We start from the raw sequence: 19,809 nt of genomic DNA, 5'->3' as shown, positions 1-19,809 counted from the left end.
GAGATAGCTGTGGGTGTCGGTGGGTTTGTAATGGATATTGGTGGACAGTCTATCACCAGAGATTGAGACAGAGAGGTCAAGGAAGGGAAGGGAAGTGTCAGAGATGGACCACGTGAAAATGATGGAGGGGTGGAGATTGGAAGCAAAATTAATAAATTTTTCCAAGTCCTGACGAGAGCTCCACCTGAAAGCCAGAAAACCAAATTTTAAAATAGGCGGTGAAGCATCTAGAGGTGGAAATCGATGACACTGAAATGGATAAATTAGCAGCAGAGAAATTAAGATTGGGGCAGTGGAAATTGGAAATAGAGTTTGAGGAAAGGATGAGGAAGGGGATTCCCAAAGAAGATGACAAGAAAGGGAGAATAGACTACCTGAACACTGTAGAAGATAGAGGCAGCTGAGGCAAGCTGGAGTATAGCAGCCCCGAAAAGTAAGGGACAGTCCAGAGTGTCTGAAAAGGCTGGAGAAAGCCAGCAGCTCATGTCCAAATGCAGCGAGACCTGGACAATATTCGGGCTTGGGATGACAAGTGACAAGTAACACACACCACAAAGTGCCAGGCAATCACCATCTCCAACAAGAGAGAATCTAATCATCGATCCTTGATGTTCAATGGCACTACTATTACTGAATCCCCCACTATCAGTATCCTGGGGGCTTACCATTGACCAGAAACTGAACTGGACTAGTCATATAAAAACTGTGGCCACAAGAGCAGGTCAGAGGCTACAAATCATGCGGCGAGTGACTCACCTCCTGGCTCCCCAAAGGCTGTCCAGATCTACAAGGCACAAGGCAGGAATGTGATGGAATGCTCTCCAATTGCCTGGATGAGTGCAGTTCCAGCAACACTCAAGAAGCTTGACGTCATCCAGGACAAAGCAGCTCACTTGATTGGCACTCCATTCACAAATATTCGCTCCCACCACCACCAATGCAGAGTGGCAGCAGTGTGTACCATCTACAAGATGCACTGCAGTAATTCACCAAGGATCGTTAGACAGTACCTTCCAAACCCATGACCACTCCCATCTAGCAGGACAAGGGTAGCAGATAGATGGGAACAGCACCCACCTGGAAGTTCCCCTCCAGGCTACTCACTATCCTGACTTGGAAATATATTGCCGTTCCTTCACTGTCACTGGATCAAAATCCTGGAAATCCTTCCCTAACAGCATTGTGGGTGTACCTACACCACATGGACTGCAGCGGTTCAAAAAGGCAGCTCACCACCACCTTCTCAAGAGCCAACTAGAGATGGGCAATAAATGCTGGGCCCAGCCAGCAACATCCCCATCCTGTAAATGTATTTTAAAAAGCAGGAATCTGTAGGAGTACAGGTAACCGAGGGAGGTTCGCAAGTCATGCGGAGTCCGATAGAACCCGTGAAGGTTGGAGTAGCTGGCGAAGAGCTACTTGGGCTTAAAAGAGCCATGGGTAGGCCAGGGGAAGTAAAAAGGCTCAGGGGTAAAATCCATGTGAGTTGAGGCGGCCAAGGTAAAGCCACTTGAATTTAAAAAGCCTGAAGGCAGGCCAATAGGAGTAAAGCAGGTCAGGGTAGAATCCGTAGGAGTTGTGGTAGCTAAAGAACAGCCATTTGAATATAAAAAGACCGAAGCCAAGCCAGCAGGAGTGAAAGAGCTCCGTGAAGGGCCTGTAAAGGTTAGACAGGAGGAAGGAAGAGAACCGGTGATCTGTTTAGCAGCCACCTTCATGGCAGATTTAAATGGGGGCCAGGGATGTTCCCAAGTAGACCAAGAAAGAGTGAGGGTGATGCCCCACTCAGTTGAAGAGCCACAGGGGAGTAAGCAGGAGCTGAACACCCACATTTAGTGGGGGGGGGGCATAAAAGATTTTAAAATATTTAAAAATAATGGAAATAGGTGGGAAAAGAAAAATCTATATAATTTATTGGAAAAAAACAAAAGGAAGCGGGAAACAGAAAGGGGGTGGGGATGGAGGAGGGAGCTCAAGACCTAAAGTTGTTGAATTCAATATTCAGTCCGGATGGCTGTAAAGTGCCTAGTCGGAAGATGAGGTGTTGTTCCTCCAGTTTGCGTTGGGCTTCACTGGAACAATGCAGCAAGCCAAGGACAGACATGTGGGCAAGAGAGCAGGGTGGAGTGTTAAAATGGCAAGCGACAGGGAGGTTTGGGTCATTCTTGCAGACAGACCGCAGGTGTTCTACAAAGCGGTCGCCCAGTTTACGTTTGGTCTCTCCAATGTGGAGGAGACCACATTGGGAGCAACAAATGCAGTAGACTAAGTTGGGGGAAATGCAAGTGAAATGCTGCTTCACTTGAAAGGAGTGTTTGGGCCCTTGGATGATGAGGAGAGAGGAAGAGAAGGGGCAGGTATTGCATCTTTTGCGTGGGCATGGGGTGGTTCCATAGGAGGGGGTTGAGGAGTAGGGGGTGATGGAGGAGTGGACCAGGGTGTCCCGGAGGGAATGATCCCTACGGAATGCCAACAGGGGGGTGAAGGGAAGATGTGTTTGGTGGTGGCATCATGCTGGAGTTGGCGGAAATGGCGGAGGATGATCCTTTGAATGCGGAGGCTGGTGGGGTGATAAGTGAGGACAAGGGGGACACTATCATGTTTCTGGGAGGGAGGAGAAGGCATGAGGGCGGATGCGCAGGAGATGGGCCGGACACGGTTGAGGGCCCTGTCAACGACCGTGGGTGGAAAACCTCGGTGAAGGAAGAAGGAGGACATGTCAGAGGAACTGTTTTTGAAGGTAGCATCATTGGAACAGATGCGACGGAGGTGAAGGAACTGAGAGAATGGGATGGAGTCCTTACAGGAAGCGGGGTGTGAGGAGCTGTAGTCGAGGTAGCTGTGGGAGTCGGTGGGTTTGTAATGGATATTGGTGGACAGTCTATCACCAGAGATTGAGACAGAGGGGTCAAGGAAGGGAAGGGAAGTGTCAGAGATGGACCACGTGAAAAATGATGGAGGGGTGGAGATTGGAAGCAAAATTAATAAATTTTTCCAAGTCCCGACGAGAGCATGAAGCAGCACCGAAGTAATCATCGATGTACCGGAGAAAGAGTTGTGGAAGGGGGCCGGAGTAGGACTGGAACAAGGAATGTTCCACATACCCCATAAAGAGACAGGCATAGCTGGGGCCCATGCGGGTACCCATAGCCACACCTTTTATTTGGAGGAAGTGAGAGGAGTTGAAGGAGAAATTGTTCAGTGTGAGAACAAGTTCAGCCAGACGGAGGAGAGTAGTGGTGGATGGGGATGGGATTGTTCGACAATCCCAATCAAGCTGGCTGCTTTGTCCTGGATGGTGTCCAGTTTCTTCAGTGTTGTGGGAGCTGCACTCATCCAGGCAAATGGGCAATATTCCATCACACTCCTGCCTTGTGCCTTGTAGATGGTGAGCAAGCTTTGGAGAGTCAGCAGGTGAGTTACTCATCGCAGGACTTCTAGCCTCTGTTACTTGCCACTTGCCAGCCCAAGACTGGATATTGTCCCAGTCTTGCTGCATTTGGACATGGACTGCTTCAAGTATCTGAGGAATCGTGAATGGTGCTGAATATTGTGTAATCATCAGCAAACATCCCCACTTCTGACCTTATGATGGAAGGAAGATCATTGATGAAGCAGCTGAAGATGGTTGGGCTGAGGACACTACCCTGAGGAACTCCTGCAGCGATGTCCTGGAGCTGACTGACCGCCGACAACTACAACCATCTTCCTTTGTGCTGGGTATGACTCCAACCAGCGGATAGTTTTCCCCTGATTCCCATTGACTCCAGTTTTGCTCGGGCTCCTTGATGCCACACTCGGTCAAGTGCTGCCTTGATGTCAAGGGCAGTCACTCTCGCCTCACCCTGGGAGTTCAGCTCTTTTGTCCATGTTTGAACCAAGGGTGTAATGAGGTCAGGAGCTGACTGACCCTGCCGTACCCAAACTGGGCATCAGTAAGCAGGTTATTGCTAAGCTAGTGCCACTTGATAGCACTGTCGATGACCCCTCCGATGATTTTACTGATGATGAAGAGTAGACTGATGGGGCAGTAATTGGCTGGGTTGGATTTGTCCTGCTTTTTGTGTACAGGACATAACTGGGCAATTTTCCACATAGCTGGGTAGATGCCAGTGTTGTAGCTGTATTGAAGCAGCTTGGCTTGGGGTGCGGCATGTTCTGGAGCACAAGTCTTCAGTACTATTGCTGGAATATTGTCAGGGCCCATAGCCTTTGCAGTATCCAGTACCTTTAGCCATTTCTTGATATCACGTGGAGTGAATCGAATTGGCTGAAGACTGGTATCTGTGATGCTGGGGACCTCCGGAGGAGGCTGAGATGGATCATCCACTGAAGATTGTAGCAAATGCTTCAGCCTTATCTTTTGCACTGCTGTGCTGGGCTCCTTCATCATTGAGGATGGGAATATTTGTGGAGCCTCCTCCTCCAGTGAGTTGTTTAATTGTCCACCACTATTCACAACTGGATGAGGCAGGACTGCAGAGCTTAGATCTGATCCGTTGGCTGTGGAATCGCTTAGCTCTGTCTGTCACTTGCTGCTAATGCTGTTTGGAACGCAAGTAGTCCTGTGTTATAGCTTCACCAGGTTGATCCCTCATTTTTAGGTATGCCTGGTGCTGCTCCTGGCATGCCCTCCAGCACTCTTCATTGAACCAGGGTTGATCCCCTGGCTTGATGGTAATGGTAGTGTGGGGGATATGCAGGGCCATGAGGTCACAGATTGTGTTCGAGTAGAATTCTGCTGCTGCTCAGAGCCTCATGGATGCCCAGCCTTGAGTTGCTAGATCTGTTCGAAATCTATCCCATTTAGCACGGTGGTAGTGTCACACAAGACAATGAAGTGTATCCTCAATGTTAAGGTGAGACTTCGTCTCCACAGTGACTGTGCAGTGGTCACTCCTACCGATACTGTTATGGACAGATGTATCTGCAGCAGGCAGGGTGGTGAGGATGAGGTCAAGTATGTTTTTCCCTCTTGTTGGATCTCTCCCCACCCGCCACAGACCCAGTCTAGCAGTTATGTCCTAGGACTCAACTAGCTCAGTCTGTAGTGGTGCTACTGAGCCACTGTTGGTGATGACATTGAAGTCCCCCATCCAGAGTACATTCTGCGCCCTTGCCACCCTCAGTGATTCCTCCAAGTGGTGTTCAACGTGGAGGAGCACTGATTCATCAGCTGAGGGAGGGCGGTACGTGGTAATCAGCAGGAGGTTTCCTTGCCCATATTTGACCTGGTGCCATGAGACTTCATGGGGTCCGGAGTTGACATTGAGGACTCCTAGGGCAACTCACTCCTGACTGTATACCACTGTACCGCCACCTCTGCTGGATCTGTCCTGCCGGTGGGAGAGGACATTCCCAGGGATGGTGATAGTGGAATCTGGGACATGATCTGTAAGGTATGATTCCATGAAAATGACTGCTAGGCTGTTGCTTGAATAGTCTGTGAAACAACTCTCACAATTTTGGCACTCGCCCCTAGATGTTATCTGCAGCTCAAAGTCACAGTAGAGCAGAACAAATGCAATTATAGTAAGAGTATAAATGGATGTGCTATTTTTAATTCTCTTAATATTTGGACATCTGCAATGAAACTTTACTTGAAATTCATGTCTCATTCCTTGTGATAGGGAGGTGGCACAGTGATGTGACTTGCTCATGTGCGATACCAATCTGTAATTTTACCAGCTGACCAAACCTATATTGAACTGTTTAAAAAGCACTTTTATAAAAGCAACAAGGAATACAATTTCCAATGCCTTTTGCTTTCTGTCTGGGTTTTAAGAAACTGTAACCCCATTAATACAATGGAAAGACTGGCAGCCAGTAGCAGACACAATTTGCATTCCACGACCCAAGTTGGATGAAAGAGAACAGACTCTCAAACCCCTGGAGAGTGTGAAAGACCACATCCCCTGTTGACTTTTACGCTATTACTTTTCAAAAGTTTCTGAGAAGAGATATTAAAATGCCAAGTGCTGAAACAATGACCCACCCAAACCCCTTGGAAATACACAATGGGTGAAGTATTTCAAGATGAGCTGCAGCCACTGCAGAGAGATTACAAGTGACACAGGTAATGTCAAGAAAGTTTTTCAGCAGAAGAAACCGGCTGAAAACTGTGCCCTGTCCCTCTCTTTTGGAAAAAGTGTATGTTGCCGGCTAGGGAAGTCAACATTACCAGAAACCCACCAGTGAACTAAGGTGTTGTATTAACTGCAACATTTTCTCCATCTGACTCCATCCAAGAAACCAGTTAACCTAAATCGGCCACAACATTTAAAACCTACACCTCAAAGACAATCAAAGGACATATAACTGTATATTCTTTTACCTTTTTTATTGGACTCTAACTCCCCTTATATTTGATGTGTGAGCTTGTGTGCGTGTGTGTGAGATTGTGCACGTGTGTGTGTGTGTATTTGTGTGTGTGTGTGTGTGTGTGTGTGTGTCTGCTTGAGCATGTCTGCATGTGTGTACGTGTGTCAGTATACATGTGGGCCTGCCTGAGGACAGTCTCATGTTTATTATTTTTCTCGGGGTTAGTCATTAATAAATTTGCCCTTTCTTTAACTCAAGAAATCCTTGTTTGTATTGGCTCCTTGTTACACACAGATTAAGTAGTTAAATACAATCATTATTTGGAAAAGGCATATCCTCATGCAGAAGAAACTTAAAACCTTTCTTGTGACCATCCAAGAAGGTTGAATAGAGGGGAGCCAGTTCATCCCTTCTCACCTGGTCATAACCAGCTCTGTAGGTACATTGAGTGTGCAATATGGCAACTGCTCTATAACGAAGCCCATTTCTTTTACCGCACTTGGCTCCACGTAGATCCTTCCCTCCTGTTTCCTTTCCAGTGGGAGGAGATTAAATGGTGGGTAGAGATGTGGCGGGGAGATTGATGTCCCAGCACCTTTCAGAAAATGAATAGGAAAGAAAAGACAGAAGCAGAATTGACTTTTCATAAACTCCTGGTCAACTTCCTCTCTATAGGGACGGTGTGACTCGAGTGTTCCTGGAAGAATTTCCTCAGAAAATGAGCATCATGTTGCCTTCTGGGCAAAATTACTTCAGTTTCTCCCTGTTTCTCCCCAAAGGCTCTGACTCATTACAAACGTCTGGTGACATAGGCTGTGAACCCAGCCAGGCAAGGCTGACTGAGGGAGTGCCTCACAGCCCAACCTGATGATCACAGGGCATGATACATGGCTCCAGGGACAAGGGACTTCAGTTACGTGGATTGATCAGAGAAGCTGGGACTGTTTTCCTTGGAGAAAAGAAGGTTGAGAGGAGATTTGGTTGAGATGTTCAAAATCATGAGGGGTCTGGATAGAGCAGATAGTGAGAAATAGTTCCTACCAGCAGAAGGATTGAGAACCAGAGGGCACAGAATTAAGGCAATTCACAAACTAATCAAAGGCAACATGAGGAAAAACTTGTTGACACAGCAAATGGTTGGTATCTGAGAATGCAGTCCTTGAGAGTGGGATTGAAGCAGATTCAATTGTGGCTTTCAAAATAGAATTGGATAATAATTTAAATAACAAAAATGTGCAGGGCTAGGTGAAAAAATATGGAGAAGTGGGACTAGCTGAGTTGTTCTTGCAAAGTGCCAGTGCAAACACAAGGGCCAAATGGTCTCCTTTGTTAGATTCATTCTATGGTTTTATGGTACCCCACTCCTTACACTTCTGCATGGATCACCACCTTGATGTGCTAGAGAGGTTTGTGCGCGCCAATGATCCCTGAAGCAAAGACATTGGGAGCTCCTTGCTCTTGGTGGGGTCACCCATGGTAGCAAGGTTGAAGGTGAAGCTGCCAAAGTGCAGTTCAAGAAGTCATCAAGGCAGAGCAGGCAAAGGAAGACTATGCCTCTCACCAGCTGCAAAGGTGGAAGAATGCTGCAATCAGCAAGGTGGCTCCAGTCATCATATTCTAGCATGTCACAAATCTGATCATCAACCGGCCAAGATCATGTGGACAATGATGGCGCCCCAAGGTCCCCATGTTAAATAACGTCATGTACTTGCTTCTACCAGGATCTATTTGTAAAGTCATGTGGTGATGGAGAATTGGCAATGGGGACAGGGCTGTGAACCTGGGAATCCCTGGTCAAGAATCTACACATAGGCGAAAGATGCATGAAGGACATTGCACACCAGTCTGTACTTTTGTGTCTACACATTTGGTTTTGCATCCTGAATAGGTCTTGGGATGCACTGCCAGATCTCTCCAATTGTATAAATGCAAGACTCAAGGCTCTTCATCTACAGGTCAGCCGTAGCCAATATGCTATTGATATCAGTGCTTATGACCAGACTCTTGACTCTGATGAAGATATTAAGGAACAGTTCTATTATGACCTTGATGACGTCCTCACTGCCAAACCAAAAGAAGAAAAGATCATCCTGTTGGGGTCTCTAATACCGGAGTCGGCCAAGACTGCAATGTCTGGGACAGACCATTGGGAAAAACGAAGTGGGAAAAGCCAATGCAAATGGCATCCTCCTGCTGGACAAACACCCTCCTTCACCAGAAGGACAAATACAAAACCAAATGGAGGCAGCTTTATGGGAAACGGTAGCAGAGTGGTAATGGCACTGGACTAATAAGCCAGAGGCCCAGGCTAATGCTCTGGCAGCTGGTGGAATTTAAATTCAATTAATAAATCTGGAATATAAAGCTTGTCTCAGTAATAGTGACCATGAACTTTGATTGTTGTAAAAACCCATCTGGTTCACTTAGGGAAGGACATCTGCCATCCTTACCTGGCAAATCCACAGCAAGGTGGTCGACTCTTAACTGTACTCTGAGATGGCCTAACAAGCCACTCAGTTCAAGGGCATTAAGGGATGGGCAACATGTGTTGACCTTGCCAGCGATGCCCACATCCCATGAAAGAATAATGAAAAAAAATCCTAGATCAAAGCCTTGGCACTTCCTGGATGATCTCATTGTTAAGGTCAAAGATCTTTCTCTTCTTCTTGTTCATCATCTGGGGCATTTGGTTGGGTCCCAATGGGCATGTAGGTGATTACCAAGGCCAAACTGTGCCTGGAAGGTTCTGCTGCAAATGGGACAGGGCACCACAGATTATTGTGTTTTGGAGCTGCTGGCTTGGGATCAAAGACCTAGGTGATGCCTGTATCACTCGATCCATGCAGGGCACTCATGCCTGCTGGATACATCATCAACTTGTTCAATCAGTGATGAACATCTACCCAGTGCCAAGACACTGTAAGGCCCAAAAGTCCAAGAGGAAGAAGATCAATGTCTCAGCCCTAAAGCAGCTTGACCGAAGGGAGGAATTCCAAGTGCGGCTCACGACCAATCTTCACATATCCAACTCAATTCCAGAACAGCAGGGTCAAATAAAGTCAGCTGTACTAGACCCCTGTGCCCAGACCATTGGGTTGGAACATTGTCGCCACCAGGGCTGGTTCGATGAAAATGATGCTGATGCATGTGACCTGCTAGAACAAACACCAACGGCACTCATTGCCTGTCAGAACAACCTAAGGTCACAAGTCAAGAAGACAGCATTCCAACTGGTCAAGGCTGGCACCCAAAGATAAATCCAGAAGATAAAGGACATATGGTGGGAAGAGAAAGCCTGAGAGATCCAACATGTGCTGATCATCATGGCATGCATAGGTTTTGGAAGCCACCAGGGCCAGTTATAGACCAAGGTCAAATGGACAAAATCCCCTTTGTTCACAGGACGGTGTTTTTGCTTTGTAAGGATGACAATGCGATCTGTCAACGCTGGAAAGTTCATATTGAATAATTCCTCAATCGTGAATTTACAGAGAAGATCCTGACACACATGCTCCTGAATCGCCTACTTCCTGTGGTTGAGGAAATCTTCCCAGAGACATAGTGTGGCCTTAGACCTTTCAGAGGAGCCTCTGACATGGTCTTTGTTGCCAGAAAAATCCAAGAAAAATGTCAAGAACAATACCAGGAACTTTCCATTGCAACCATTGTCCTGACCAAAGAATTTGCCTCAGTAAATCATGAGGCTCTGTGGATTATGCGCTAATGATTTGAATGCCCAAGAAACTTCATCACAATCCTACAACTGCTTCATGATAATATGACTGCAACTGTCCTGAGTGAGAGATCTGCAACAGATGCCTTCAAAACCTGGACCAGGGTCAAATAAGGCAATTTGATAACCCCCATACTATTTACAATCTACCTGACAGTGGATATTCACGTTATCAAAGACTGACTTCACTCTGGTGTCAGTATTAAATACTGTCTGGATAGAGAACTGTTTAACCTCAGTCATTTCTGCATCAAATCTAAACTGACCACCATAGACATACACAATCTACAGTTTGCGGATGACTGCCCACTCTACACCAGATTTGCAAGCCACCCTCGGTCTCTTGAATTCTGCATACAAGGAACTCAAGAATTTTGCCAAAACAAAACTTGAATATCAACCCACACTTGGTTAGCCAAATATTCCACCTCCCATAAATGTTGAAGGAAAGGCTCCATACTTTGGCAGCTGCCTGTCTCAAAAGGGTACCGTTGATGAGGAGATCCAATGCCGGATTGGCTGCACTAGCTCAGCCTTCTACAAACTATGGTGGCAAGTGATTGCTGACAAAGACCCATGCAAAGTTTTCCTATTATTCATTAACTTTTGGGAATCACTTTCAATATAAAATTTCAACCTGTGAAGGAAGCAGCCTTTAGTCACCCCAAAGAAATGTCTGGTTATTCCAGAAAGCAAGGTTTTGTTATAACCTTTGGATTTCCATTGTCTTCCTGCTCCTTTAAATCATACAGGGTGTTGATACCCACCCCATAATCCTCACTCAATTGTCTTACAGACGCACCATGGTCAAGCTTCTGCAACAATTTCTTGGCAATGGATAATGAATTATGCTTCTTCTTTCTTTTCTTCTTTCTTGTTAGCCATATGGGTACCCGATGGTCTTTTTGACATGTTCACCACAAAAATCGCAAGTGCAGACAAACAACGAGACTTCCCCTGCCAAAGGTTGACTGCAGTCAGTGAGGTTTGTGTCGACTTGGATCAGATCAGGGACTCCCAGTGCTAAAGGTCAGGTGCAGTCAGCAAGGTGCATGTCAGCTCGGGTCAGGGACCTCCTGTGTTAAATGTCGATGAGATTTTTTAAAAAAATGTGGTTTTTGGATGCGTTCAGTTTTGGGATTTACAGATGAAGGATACTCGACCTCTGGGAAAGAGCAGCTTACATTCTTGTGAGCATGACCTCACAATTTCCCAAAACGTTTTACTGTTAAATCAAGTACTTTTTGAAGTGTAGTCGCTGTTGTAATATAGGAAACTCAGCGGCCAATTTGCACACAGCAAGCTCCCACAAACAGCAATGTGATAACGACCAGATCATCTGTTTTTTAACAAGATTGGGTGAGGGAGAACTATTGACCCAGGGGACAGGAGAGAAACTTCTTGCTCACCCTAGAAATAACAACTTGAGATTTTTTGCATCCACCTGAGTGGACCTCGGTTTAAAATCTCCTCTGAAAAAGGAGAAACGTCATCTTCCTGACCGCTAGCTAGGGATAGGAGACCAGAAGTCAATCTTTACTCAGTTTTAGGTATATTCGCAATGTGAGACATTACAAATGTCTCGCTCCTAACTCTTCAACCCAGCACTGGTGTCAATAAGTGCCTCTTTATGCTCTTTTAAGGAAACAATAATTAACAAAGTAACTGATTAAAAACCCTTTAAAGGGGCACTGTCACAAAAGCAACACTCTAAAGGAAACTAATTAAATTAAAATAATGTTGCTGGAGCTGATAATGCTTTGCAGCTCCTGCGGTGTCCATCAGTCACAAAAGGCCTCAGGAGTGCTGGTGGGCATTGCATGCTCCCTCTCCAGGGAGACCCAGGCGTGGAAGAGAGGCAGACAATCTAGCCGAGCGACCCCCTCAACCGCCCACTTCCTGGACTTGTTAATGGCCAGGCCCAGGAGCAGGCTAACAAGAAGGCCCTCTGCCCTGCCTGCCCCTCTCCCCCAACTCCCCACATCCCAATCCACACTGGGGTGGCAAAGATCAGGTGTATGGGACTGAACTGCAAACAAAATTTGATGAGTAGCCCCCTAGGCAGTGAAATAGGGGCTGCACACACACATCGTCCATATATATGGGGCACAGACTCCTCAAAGCCACAAACATAGGTGTCTCTTTATACTCTTTTGAGTAAAATTAAATAAATGAAAGTACTAACTAACTAAAGAACCATCCCTTAAATGGGTACTAAATGTCTCTTATACTCCATTGAGCATAACCAATAAAACTAAATAACTACTTAACTAAAGAAACCTAGAGAACCACCTCTTAAAGGGGCCACTGTAACACTGTAGCAATATATCAAGTCAAATTGAAATAATGTTACTGGGGACTGATGATGCACTGCAGCCCCTGAGGTGTTCAACAGTCATGGAAGGCCTCAAATGTACCAGTGGACATCGCATGCTTCCTTCCCAGGGACACCAAGGTGTTAGCGTAGCCACATAAGAGAGACAGAGAGTCGGGCCAGATGACCACCTCAAAAGCCCTGGGCCTGCCTGGGCCTGTTAATGGCCACCTTGGCCAGGCCTGGAAGCAGGCTTACAAGGAGTTCCTCCTCCCTGCCCAGCCCCCTCCTCACCAGGTGGCCAAAGATCAGGAGATTGGGGCTGGGTGGGGGGGTGGGGGGGAGGGGGGTGAAGTGCAGCCAGAAATTGAGTAGTATCTCCCTCGGCCTTGAAACAGGGGCTGCAACCTCACACATCCTGCATATACACGGGATACGGACTCCTCAATGCCGCAGGAATAAATGTCTCTTTATATTTCACAAGTAATTATCCAATGATTGCCCTCTACCAGTATACGTTTAACTTTATACCATTTAAAGGACAGAGACTGCAAAGCTGGCCTTCCCCCACCACCCCACCCCAGCCTGTTATGACCTAGTCACATTATTTCTCTATAGTTCTTGTTATTATGGGGCTGGTGGTAATTGCTGGGGTGACCAAATCCCAAAGGGAAACTTGGTCAAGCTATGACAATGCTTTGTAAATTATGCTTTTATTATGAGAATATATGGGTAATGAAGTCACAAGCTAAGATTCCACGACTACTTTTGGAGATTTTAAATATTAAATTAAAACATTTATTAACAAGAGAAAAGAAAATTTAAACATGCAAGGTTACTGTTATACGGTTAAATTTAGTCTTACAACATTTCCCAAAAGATTTCTACTTAGTTAGACTCACAAATAAACACCCTTTTCCAGGCAACAGTCCCTATAGATTCTTAATCTATAAAGCATCCAGTAATATTACTGCAAGGCACCCACTGTTGCCATGGGGGAAGTATCTCACAGGGCTTCTTTCTCCCTCACACTCAACAATGGAAATCCAAGACTTATAACAAAACCTTGCTTTCTGGAACAACCAGACATTTCTTTGGGTGGCTAGAGGCTGCTTCCTTCACAGGTCTGTCTTGCCCCAGCACCCTCTTCCATATCTCACATGGCCACACCCCATACAGCTCTTAATCTTTCCTTAAATATGTTTTACTCTTTTATCTTTAAACCCATTGTTCTTACCTTCTTTTGAAAGTTACCTTTCCCAGAATCTAAAAATCTTATATGTTGTCTTTATGGCCACTACTTTTGGGAAAAGCAGACTTAATGATTTTGCTTTATTGATTTATGATCTTTGCCTGTTGTAAAACTTCTTTTTCTTTCTCTTCGAAATTCAGCAGCTAAAAATTCAACTCCTCATTTATCTCCTAATGTAAATTCCTATTCATGTTGTATTTACTCGTATCCCATCTTAGCTTGTCCGTCCCCACTTCAAAATGCTTGCTTTTACACCTCACCTTTTTTGATTTAAACTTTGCAGACTGACTGTCTTCAGTTTAATTAAATTAGTCTCACACACACACACACACACACACACACACACACACACAGACAACCCCCACAAGCTTACTTCACAGATCCCACAGTAATATTGGAAAATATGACATTTTCTTTACATTCTTCACAACAATTTGCATTTATATAGTGCCTTTAAAATAGTAAACACTCCAAAACGCTTTATAGGCCTGATTGTAGCACAAAAATTAACACTGAGCTAAAGAATGAGACATTAAGAATAATGAGGCAGGATTTAAGGAGGATCTTCTCCTGGTGCTATTCTAGTGAATCATGTGCTTGTTAAAGGCTTATGATGCTATAAACAGCCAATGCTGATGTTTTAGATGCCCCCCAGGCCCTTTAAGAATAGGTCATATATGAGAAAGCCATTCCTTCCTATAGCCTTGAAGCCGTGTGGCTGTTAACATCACCCACCTATTCCCTCCTACAGGCTTTGTTTTATTCCAAAAAAAACAACCTTGGAGTCAACTACAAAACATTGTCTTGAAGCCCCCTTCCACCCACCCCGTCTGCTACATCAAACACCCACCCACGCCTTCCTGCTCTTGTCTCTTCAGCCTCGAAGGTGGCGATGAGGCCAGGACTCTCTGAGACTCAGCCCTCACCTAGTTTATGCAATACTAAAAATTCCCACTCATGTGAAGCAGTGTCTAATCTAGACGCTCACCCCTCGCCCCTTCCTCCATCATCCCGTGCCTGACTCATCTCTGCAGGTCAAGGTTCAGTCTGGCACCCTGTCTGCACTTTTTCATGTGACACCTTGCCCTGGAAACCAGATGTTCAGAGTGTTTAAAAAAACAATCCACTGGCCCAGCCACTTCCTGTCAGTCTCCCTGCTTCCTCTCTTTGCACTTTCATTTGCAGCTTTTCTGTCTCATTGGCCTGTGATTGTTCAATCACTAACAAGGACAGCTCAGGGTCCAAATATCCCCATTGTGCTCACCTGACAGATTCCCAGAGGCCATACCTGGAGTGAGACCTTCCCCCTGCCATCAATTCAGATCCTCTTTTCTTAATCTGCAATTCCTCTCTTTCAAGAAACTTCACCTTTCTGCTCCTCTCTGTGTTGCACCAACAATGAGAACTTGCATTTATATAGCACCTTTATCGGAGTAAACGAACATCCCCATAGTACTTCACAGGAATGACTACCAGTGTAAAATTAGTTGCCGAGCCACATAAGGAGGCATCAGGCTAGGTGACTGAAAGCTTATCATAGAAGGACACAAAGGGGACACAGTCTCAGAATAAGGGGAAAGGCCATTTAAGAATGAGATGAGGAGGGATTTCTTCAATCAGATGGTGGTGAATCTTTGGAATTCTCATTCATCCACTTAGGGCTGTGGAAGCTCAATCATTGAGCATGTTCAAGACAGAAATCGATAGATTTCTGGATACTAATGACATCAAGGGATGGGGAGGAAATGGCATTGAGGTAGATGATCAGCCATGTTCTGTTTGAATAGGGGAGCAGACTCGATGGGCCGAATGGCCTCCTCCTGCTCCTATGAAACATAGAAAAGTACAGCACAGAAGGAGACCATTTGGCCCATCAAATCTGCACCAGCTTTTTTGAATCCACTTGGTCCCATTCCCCTGCCACTTTCTCATGTGGTTGCAATTTTTTTCTGCTTGGAGTACTTATCCAATTCCCTTTTCGAAAGCTACGATTGAATCTGCTTCCACTGCCCTATCATTTCAAATGCATCCATGCCTAGTCCATTCCAAACCCTAACTACCTGTGGGCATAAAAAAGTTTTGTAATTGTTCAAAGAGCTAGGTTTTGAAGACTGTCTTAAAGAAGGAGAGAAAGGAAGATACAGAGAGAGAGAGAGAGAGAGAGAGAGAGAGGGAGATCAAGAAACTGAAAGGTTTAGGAAGGGAATTCCAGACCTTAAGGCCCAGGCAGCTGAAGGCACGGCCGCCATTGGTAAGGGGGATGAAAATAAGGGATGCACAAGAGGCCTGAATTGGAGGAGCACAGAGATTTACCCTTTGCAAGAATGGCCAACCAGACATCGGGAATCCAGGCTGGACTGGGGTTATTCAGTTCAATTGGAGTGGCCCAAATTGCAGCAGAGTTGGATTCTTCCTGGTCTCTGCAACCAGGGGCGTTACATTTCAAGGACTGGTTGCAAAGACTAGGATTGTATACCCTTGAATAAAGAGAGTTAAGGGGTGATCCAATCAGAATGATTAAGATGATGGAACAAGTCAATAGGTTAGATAAAGAGAAACTATTTCCTCAGTGGAGATGGACCAGAAGAAGGGGATCCAGAACTTTATAATTATCGCTAGGCTGTTCAGGGGTGATAAGGGCCTCAGGGAGCGGGGTGGAGGAGCGGGAGCATGGTGTGGGGAGTATGATATGGGGAGAGTTCTGGGGGGATAGAGAGAGAGCAGAAGCACAGGGAGAAGGCACAGGGAGAGAACTTGGGGAACAGGGGGAGAGCCTTTGACCTCTGCTCATTAAATTACTCCCAACCCCAGTACCCAGGGCTGCAAAACTGGTCCTATATCAAGGACCCTCTTGACTTTTCTCAAGGTGGGTTCATAATTTTTAAAGGCTTATTCCACAATTCATCCCAGGTTTGCTCAGTGATTTTTCAGAAAATCGGCCCATATTTTTCCCACATTCCTTCAATAATTTTTCTCATCTTGACCACAATTAATTCCTACCTTTGGACAAAGATTTCCCCCCCTGGGTTCCATCACAAATTCTCCATGATGTTCTCCATTTCAGTTTCATGATTAACCACAAATCTGATTCTCGATTTTCTCCAAATGTAGTTCATGATCTTTTGAAATCTTTTCCAAATTTTTCCCAAGCTTGGTCTCAGATTTCCCCAAACTTATTTTGCAATTTTTCCCCAGTTTTCGTTCAGGTTTATTCAAAGGTTTCTTCCAGGAAAATTCTCATGTTTTGTAGGTGATGTTCCTTATATATGCTACAGTTATTGCCATATTTGGTCCAGAATTGACCCCAAGTTTGGACCATGACCTTGGTGATCAATTTGACCCCCAGCTGAGCATCTGACCTCATATCATCTCCATTATCAAGACCGTCTATTTCCACCTATGTAACCACCTCCTTACGTAGGCTGGCCTACATGTGACCCCAGACCCACAGCTATGTGGTTGACTCTTAAATGCCCTCTGCAATGGCCTAGCAAGCCACTCAGTTGTATCTCAAGGGCAATCAGGGGTGGGAAAATAAATGTTGGTTTTACCAGCAATACCCATATCCCATTAATGAATTAACATCACTAGTCCCTAAATTGACTCTGCTGATACATTCATCCATTATCTCTAGACTTGACTATTCCAATGCTCTGCCTGTCTCCCAACTTGCCCTCAACCTTCGTGTAAAATGCTGCTGCCCACATCCTAACTCACGCCAATGGTGGAACAATTAAAATGGAGGATGCTTTAGTTGCAAGACTTGGAGGAGAGCAGAGTTCTCGGAGGGTTGGACTGGAGGAGCTCACAGAGTTAGGGAAAGTGAAGATTTGAAGGAATTTGAAAACAAACATGAGAATTTTAAAATCAAGGTGTTTTTGGATAATGTGCCAATGTAGGTCAATGAGCATAGGGGATAAATGGGACTTGGATTGTATACCCTTGAATAAAGAGAGTTAATGGGTGATCCAATCAGAATGATTAAGATGATGGAACAAGTCAATAGGTTAGATAAAGAGAAACTATTTCCTCAGTGGAGGGAGACCAGAAGAAGGGGATCCAGAACTTTATAATTATCGCTAGGCTGTTCAGGGGTGATAAGGGCCTCAGGGAGCGGGGTGGAGGAGCGGGAGCTTGGTGTGGGGAGTATGATATGGGGAGAGTTCTGGGGGGATAGAGGGAGAGCAGAAGCACAGGGAGAAGGCACAGGGAGAGAACTTGGGGAACAGTGAGTTTCCCTCTAATACTCTCCCTTACCTCTTCCCCTGACACATCAGATAACTGTAAGGATAAGTTAAGCAATGGATCTGTCTGGCATTGAAAGAAACATTTCAAATTCAGAGGCTATTGTGGTGATAAGAGAAGGTCAGAGGCTGGGAATCCAGTGGCGAGTAACTCACCTTCTTACTCCCTAAAGCCTGTCCACCATCTACAAGGCACAAGTCAGGAGTGTGATGGAATACTCCCCACTTGCCTGGATGAGTGCGGCTTTAACAACCCTCAAGAAGGTCAACAGCACCCAGCACTAAGCAGCCTGCTTGGTTGGCACCCCATTCACCACTTTCAACATTCACTCCCTCCACCACCGATGCACAGTAGCAGCAGTGTGTACCATCTACAAGATGGACTACAGCAACCCACCAAGTCTCCTTCAACAGCACCTGCCAAACTCGTCACCTGTACCACCTAGAAGGACAAGAACAGTAGACACTAGGGAACACTGCCAACTACAAGTTCCCTTCCAAGTCACATACCATCCTGACTTGGAAATATGCTCCTTCACTGCCACTGGGTCAAAATCCTGGAACCCCCTCCCTAACAGCACTGTGCGTGTGCCCAAACCACATGGACTACAGCGGTTCAAGAAGGCAGTCTAACACCTTGGGGGCAATTAGGGATGGGCAACAAACGCTGGACCAGGGACGTGTTTGAATCTATAAAAAGACTCATATTTCGACCAGGCTGACTTTCTAACTGAGGGAAAGGGGCAAAAATAATATGTTTCAAAAAAGACATTTCACAAAGACAAATCAAATAACAACTGTTACAAATCAGGTAATATTGCTTAAGCTGATATTGAAGTGCCAACTATGTTTGTAAAGCGTTTAAAACCACGAAACTCTCAACACCAAGACTGCCCGATTTCACTGGTGGAGCTTATTACGAGAGAGTCTAAATTTAAAACGTAAGCCTGTTTGGGATTCAGGGAGGTGGAAAACTGAATTCCACAACAAAAAAAAAAAATTTGCAACTGCTTAAAAAGATAGGAATTTTTTTTTTTTTACATGGAGACTGGAGCCAATTTTAGTTCACTCAAAAGCCATTCGCTTACAGAAAGTTAAAATAAACCCCATGGTCAACGGAGCTCAACCCCAGGGGAGCGTCGATGTGGTAGAGTATATTGTAAATAATCTTTTGAAAAATGGAAACACTCACCAAAGCAACGTCCGCAGCAGCCTCAGCCGAACTAACTTGTGTTGCACTCTTAAAGTCGGAGTTTCTGATGTCTCTGGCTGATGGGGAAACCCCATTGCGTAAGGAAACCAGTCAATTCCTGAGACTAGGAGCACTGTCTGCATCTCAAACTGCCTGAACCAAGCACATATGAACCACCGTTCAATTAATTATTTGATCCCCCCACCCCCCCGAATTCAGTTGTCGCCCATTCATTGGGCTGAATATTCCCAGAACTGCACCAAGTGGGGTATCGGGCGGGTAAAATGGAGTCCTACCCGCCGATGAAAATGGCGGTAGGGGGGTGGTGGCGGGGGGGGAGGGGTGGTGGTTTCCACGCCATATCTTCCTGAGCCCGCCTCATGATATATTCACTCCCGCGAAACACACCGTTTCCATGGCGGGCGGGGTCTCATTCGCTCGCTCGCCATCACCCTCGTTGTGGCATCACGCCGGCCGCCATCTTTAAAAGGCGGGCGCCAGCAAAGCGCTCATGGCCAGCAAAGGCAAAAAGACTGCGGCCCCTCCCCTCCCCCCACCCCCGCTTCAATGAAGGGTCCCTCGAGCGACTGCTGGAAGCCGTGGATGCCCCGCCGGGGTGTGCTCTACCCCCACAGGATGTGTAGCAATGTCACCCAATGGTCTGGGAAGCGCTGGTCAGCGGCAATGCCCTTCAGAGGAGGACAGCCACCCAGTGCCACAAAAAGATGAGTGATCCCCTCCGCACCGCCAGGG

The 19,809-nt window shown here is 45.9% G+C and overlaps 1 protein-coding gene across 5 annotated transcripts in view; it reads right to left on the bottom strand.

The window, feature by feature from the left end:
• The window catches only part of tnip1 (TNFAIP3 interacting protein 1), a 128,915-nt gene extending 109,749 nt beyond the window's left edge, over positions 1–19,166 (bottom strand). For 4 of the 5 annotated variants that reach the window (XM_041193278.1, XM_041193281.1, XM_041193287.1 and 1 more), the window contains exon 1: positions 19,057–19,166. In XM_041193278.1, the coding sequence (XP_041049212.1) occupies positions 19,057–19,151 (95 nt within the window). In that variant the 5' untranslated portion in view covers positions 19,152–19,166. Of the gene's footprint in view, positions 1–6,738; positions 6,822–19,056 lie in introns of those variants that run through there. The other variant, XM_041193280.1, reaches the window with a different exon arrangement.
• Between the last annotated feature and the right edge of the window lie 643 nt (positions 19,167–19,809).

This window comes from Carcharodon carcharias, chromosome 8 (assembly GCF_017639515.1).
Source record: "Carcharodon carcharias isolate sCarCar2 chromosome 8, sCarCar2.pri, whole genome shotgun sequence".
Classification (NCBI taxonomy): Eukaryota; Metazoa; Chordata; class Chondrichthyes; order Lamniformes; family Lamnidae; genus Carcharodon; species Carcharodon carcharias.
The sequence above is the reverse complement of the archived record's forward strand: the minus strand, read 5'-3'. Positions and strand labels throughout refer to the sequence as shown.